General features: G+C 51.6%; 1 protein-coding gene across 1 annotated transcript in view; it reads right to left on the bottom strand.

The window, feature by feature from the left end:
• TP53 (tumor protein p53) overlaps window positions 1–4,963 on the bottom strand; it is a gene marked incomplete in the record, with an annotated part of 6,951 nt that extends 1,988 nt beyond the window's left edge. The window contains 7 exon segments of the mRNA NM_001287369.1: window positions 1–66; window positions 1,458–1,531; window positions 1,620–1,756; window positions 3,263–3,372; window positions 3,604–3,716; window positions 3,808–3,991; window positions 4,890–4,963. Coding sequence (NP_001274298.1) covers window positions 1–66; window positions 1,458–1,531; window positions 1,620–1,756; window positions 3,263–3,372; window positions 3,604–3,716; window positions 3,808–3,991; window positions 4,890–4,961 — 756 coding nt within the window.
• Between the last annotated feature and the right edge of the window lie 418 nt (window positions 4,964–5,381).

Here is a 5,381-nt window from a genome sequence, read left to right as displayed (position 1 = left end):
GGCATCCTTGAGTTCCAAGGCCTCATTAATTTCTCGCAGCATCTCGAAGCGTTCACGCCCACGAATCTGCAGCAGGGGAGGAAAAAGAGAATGAAGTAGGAAGCAAAGTCGTGGATCATGTTCACACTCTCTTAATTTGCTTTTTATTTATTTAAGAATCATTTTATTTAACTTTATTTATTTAAATTTGACCAGAGAGGGACAGAACGACAGAGAGAGAGAAAGAGAAAGTGAGAGAGCAAGACTCCAGGTCTGGGACTCAAACCACAATCAGCTATGTGGGAGTCCAGTGCCCTTACCAGCATGCCACCTGCTGGCCCCTTGCTTTTCATTATTATCATTTTTAAAAAAATTATTTTTTTTTAGAGAGGTTTTTGCTATATAGTATGTGTGTGCTTGCCAGAGACAGAGAGAGACAGAGAGACAGAAAATGAGAAATTACCCAACAGGGGACAGCCATGCCACAATCCCTTCTCTTTCATTCTCCTCATAGGGTTTTGGGCACACACACATGTGCCTGCATGAGTTTCAAGCCACCAGATTCAGAACTCAAACCAGTCGACCATGTGGGAGTCCAGTCCAGTGACACAGCCATTACCATTACACCATCTGCCTGTTAAAATGCACATTATGGTACGGGCTGGTGTTCTGAAGTCAGTGAGGCACAATCAGGAGCCCTTGTCTCTAAGGCACCCCTGTGCCCTGATAACCAAATGCCCTAATTGTAGGCAAAGCAGTCAAGAAGAAAACAGCATTTTGGGACCAGCAGTTAGCGTAATTGCTATGTCGCTGGACTCCCATGTAGTCAATGCGGTTTGAGTCCCAGACCTGGTGGCTTAAACTCACACCAGGTGTGTATGCGTGCGTGCCCAAGATCCCGAGAGGAGAACGGAGGAGAAGGGATTGCGGCGTGACCATCCCCCCTGGGGGAGTGATTTCTCACGTCCTGTCTCTCTGTCTCTCTCTGTCTTTCTGGCGAGCACACACGCCCTATAGCAAAAACCTCACCAAAAAAAAAAAAAAAGAGAAGAAAAAAGAAAATAGCATTTTGAATTCAAGACTTGAAACTTTTAACCTGATGATAATAACCTTTTTTTTTTTTTTAAATTTGCTATAGGGTGCTTGCATTCTCCAGAGAGAGAGAAAGAGCGAAAGTGAGAAAGCACGCCCCAGGGAGGATGGGCACGTACACACACGTGCCTGGTGTGTTCTTCAAGTTGCTGGGTCTGGGACTTGAACCATGCAGTCGGCTCTGTGGGATCCAGATGCCCTAACCACTATGCCATTGGCTGGCCTGGTAATATTAGCTTTTTAAGAGTCAGAGCTATGAACAGAGGAAAGAATGGTTACAAAACCTGGGCCTAACCTCACGGTCCCTACACTTAATCTTTCCCTTCCTTATTTGATCCCACTTAGTATATACAAGAGACGTGCTCTGTCTCTCGCAGACACGGTACCTGAAGGGTGAAATACTCTTCATCCAGTGGTTTCTTCTTTGGCTGTGGAGAAGAGCTGGAACCAGTCGGCAGTGCTGGAAAAGAAGCGAGGAGGTGAGAGAAGGGAGACTTGGAGGGAGAACTGTACCCTTGCTGCCTCTTTGGCGTGTCCTGCTTGCTTACCTCGCTTAATGCTCCCAGTGGGCAGCTTGGGACAAGACTCCCCTTTCTTGCGGAAATTTTCTTCCTCTGTGCGTCGGTCTCTTCCAGGACAGGCACAAATGCGTACCTCGAAGCTGTTCCGTCCTAGCAGCTTCCCACTGCCCGGGATAAGAGAAGCAGGAGGCAGTAAGGAAGTCAGGCCCACCTCCTCCCATCCACTCTTGTCCTATTTAGAGCTTAAGCTCCGGCTCTAAGCTTCTCTGAGCAGCTGCAGGAGGTCCTTGAAGCCAGAGAGAAGAAAAGAAGGAGCAGTAGAGGACATCCACATGTGGGGATGGGGTGAGGGCGTGGGCTGGACAATGGTGCAGGGATAAAAGTGATGCTCTGCAAGGCAGACCCTCATGGGAGTGCTGCTGGTTTGAATCTGAAGACCTCCTTGAGTATGCGAGGCATGTGTACCCATGGTCTGAGATGGCTGAGGCTTGGCATGGACTGCAGTGTCAAGACCCTAGCAGAGATGCTTTCTCTCTGCTTCTCTCTCTCTCACTCATGGTATAAACTTTTAAAAAATAATCGGGGGAGGGGGGAGATCAGCAGGTGGCATAATGGCTACGTTGCTGGGCTCCTATATAGTCTACCACGGTTCGAGTCCTGGACTTGGTGGCTTAAACTCACGCCGGGCGTGTGTGCATGTGTGCCCAAGATCCCGAGAGGAGAATGGAGGAGAAGGGATGGCAGCATGGCCATCACCCCTGGGGGGTGATTTCTTGCTTTCTGCCTCTCTGTTTCTTTCTATCTTTCTGGAGAGCGCATGCACCCTATAGAAAAAAAAAAAAAATCACGCCAGGCACATGTGCGTATGTGCCTGAGATTCTAGGAGGCGATGGATAAGGGATTGCAGTGTGGCCACTTCACCCCCGCCGTTGGGGAGCGGGGATTTCTCACTTTCCCTCTCTCTGTGTCTGTCTCTGCTGTGTACATGTGCCCTAAGGCAAAAATCTCTAATAAAAAACAAAATAATGGGGCTTGCAGGTGGTGTGGTGGTTGGGGCACTGGACTTCCACAGGGCTGATCACGGTTTGAGTCCTGGATCTTGTGGCTTGCTTCCTCACTTTATCTCGCTCTTTCTCTCTCTGGTCAAATTAAAAAAAAAAAAGTAAATAAATAAAATAAAATTGAATTAAATATGTCTTTAAAGTAATAACAAATGATGATAATAATAATAATAAGGGAGGGGCTGGCAGGTGGCATGGTGGTTAAGGGCGCTGGACTCCCACATGGTCAACCATGGCTCAAGTCCTGGACCTGGTGGCTTTCTTTCCCAGTTTCTCTCTTCTCTCTCTCTGGTCAAATTAAAAGAAATAACTAACTAACTAAAGTTAAATTAAAACAATTTATTTTTTAATTTGACGAAAGAAGGACAGAGTGAGAGAGAGAAAGTAAGCCGCCAGGTCCAGGGCTTGAACTGCAGTTGCCCATGTGGGAATCCAGTGCCCTCCCACCACCAAGCCACCTGCTGACCCCATTAAAAAAAGTTCTTTAATAAAATAATAATGATGATGATGATGAGGGAGAAAGGGGGAAAGGCCAGGGGCCAGAGGTCAGAGACTGGCAGAGGTTAGGGATGGGCATGCCAACGCCAAGGGTGGCGTGGGGCCCCCTACCTGGAGTCCTCCAGCGTGATAATAGTGAGGATGGGGCGCCGGTTCATGCCGCCCATGCAGGAGCTGTTGCACATGTAGTTGTAGTGGATGGTGGTGCAGTCAGAGCCGACCTGAGGGAGTAGGCAGGCCACAGTGAGGCCGGGCAGCTCAGGGCAGCAACCAGGGATGCCCATTAGCCTTTGTCGGCTCCAGTTGCTCCAGCTATGGGATGGGAATACCCCAAGTGTTCCGTAAACCCCACAGGGCTGCGAAGAAGCAGAATCAAGACCCTACCTCCCACCTGTGGGCCACCGGCAATGTTCTCCAGCCCCTTCTCCCAGAGACCCCAGACACCAACAAACCTCGGGCGGCTCGTAGGGCACTACCACACTGTGTCGGAAAGTGTTTCTGTCATCCGAATACTCCGCGTGCAGGTTTCCTTCCACCCGGATAAGATGCTGAGGCGGGGCCAGACCTGAGAGCAGTCGGGAACCATCAGGAGCCTGGGGAGCCTGGGCGCCCTGGGGCAGCCAGCTCTGTCCCACCTCTAGCCCCCGACTGCTCACCATCGCTGTCAGAGCAGCGCTCGTGGTGGGGGCAGCGTCTCACGACCTCTGTCACGTATTGTGACTGCTTGTAGATGGCCATGGCCCGGACACGGGTGCCGGGCGGGGGCGCCGAGTCCACCCACAGCTGCACGGGGCAGGTCTTTGCTAGCTGGCAAAACAGCTTGTTGAGGTCCGGGGAATACTGTAGAAGGTGGAGAGAGAATCTGAAGTCAGGGATAAGTGAACAAATAAATGAGAAAATGAGGGTCAAATAAACACCTTCTGGAAGCCATACCCTGTGGGGAGGGTGTGACAGGGCTGTGGCCGACCCCTGGTTTCCAAAGCCAAGGAAGGAATGTGAGCGAAGGAAAAGAAAGAACATTCCATGCCCCCAGGAGAGGGGCTGAGGATGGGAAGCATGAAAGCCCAAGGTCAAGGGAGAAAATTCAACTTCGGGACAGAGGCTGAGGCTTCAGACCACATGTGTAAAACAGAAGAAGCCAGAGAAGAAGCTAAAGACTGAAGAGAAATCTTTGTTCTGAACAGCAAAAGCCAGAGGGATACAGCTAGGCACTGAAAGGTCGCGTGGAAGCCAGCCCCAGGGCCACTGACCGTGCAGGTGACAGACTTGGCTGTCCCAGAATGCAAGAAGCCCAGACGGAAATTAAAGCTGCCGTGGTAGGTCTTTTCAGAAGGGACAGAGGACGACAGGGGCCAGGAGGTGGCCGGTGCAGAGGCGGCTGCTGTGGGAACGGTGGGGACAGGGGCCGTCGCCATCCTGAGAGCCTCATCTGGGTCTTCATTGAACCAGTCTTCCGTGGGCAGCATCAGATCCTGCGCTGGCGGGGGCATCGAGGAGGACTGTGGATGGGCAAAGCACGCGTCAGAGGGCCAGCACCAGCTCAGCAGCCCACAGACCCGCCCCGACTCTCCCCCTTACCAGAAGGTCCTGTCCAGGGAGCCTGAAAGACAAGATAACGAAATCAGCAAGTGAGGTTTTGATTTCAAAGGGCCTCTGCTAAGGGGCAGGGGAGTCCAGGGTAGGGACATGACCCTGCTTTGCTGGGGCCTTCTGCCCTTCCCCTGAGAACCACTCACAGACTCCATAAGTCTGAAAACGTCTCCTGACTCAGAGGGAGCTCCACGCTGAGATCCGACTGCGGTTCCTCCATGGTCACATGCAAGAAGGCAGCCTGGTCACTGCAAAGGGAAGAGTGAGGATTGGCATGAGAAAGCCCTGAATCCTGGGCCACCCAGGCCTGGGGAGGGAAGGACCCCTCCCTGACACTGTATCAGGGCCTGAAGTGCAGAGCCACCTCTCAAGGAGCAGAGACAGACCCGCTCCTCCACACAGCCAGCTGCCTCCCTCCCTGCCACATACTCGAGGGAAAAACCCAAACAGGGGTGTCCCCTTTCCTGCCACATCACAGGCCTCCCCCAAATGTGCCCTCCATTTCTAGCCTCCTGTTCATAAGGATAAGCAGCTCTTAGCCCACTCCCTTCAAAAAGGAGGATAGCCCCAACTCACATATTGCCCACCCCATTCCTCTGATCCCCTCCATTCTAAGTCTTCCCTCCCTTCCTTGAGAGAT

The sequence above is a fragment of the Tupaia chinensis genome, unplaced genomic scaffold, assembly GCF_000334495.1.
Source record: "Tupaia chinensis unplaced genomic scaffold, TupChi_1.0 Scaffold000330_1, whole genome shotgun sequence".
Taxonomy (NCBI): Eukaryota; Metazoa; Chordata; class Mammalia; order Scandentia; family Tupaiidae; genus Tupaia; species Tupaia belangeri.
This window is presented reverse-complemented; position numbering and strand designations above follow the sequence as displayed.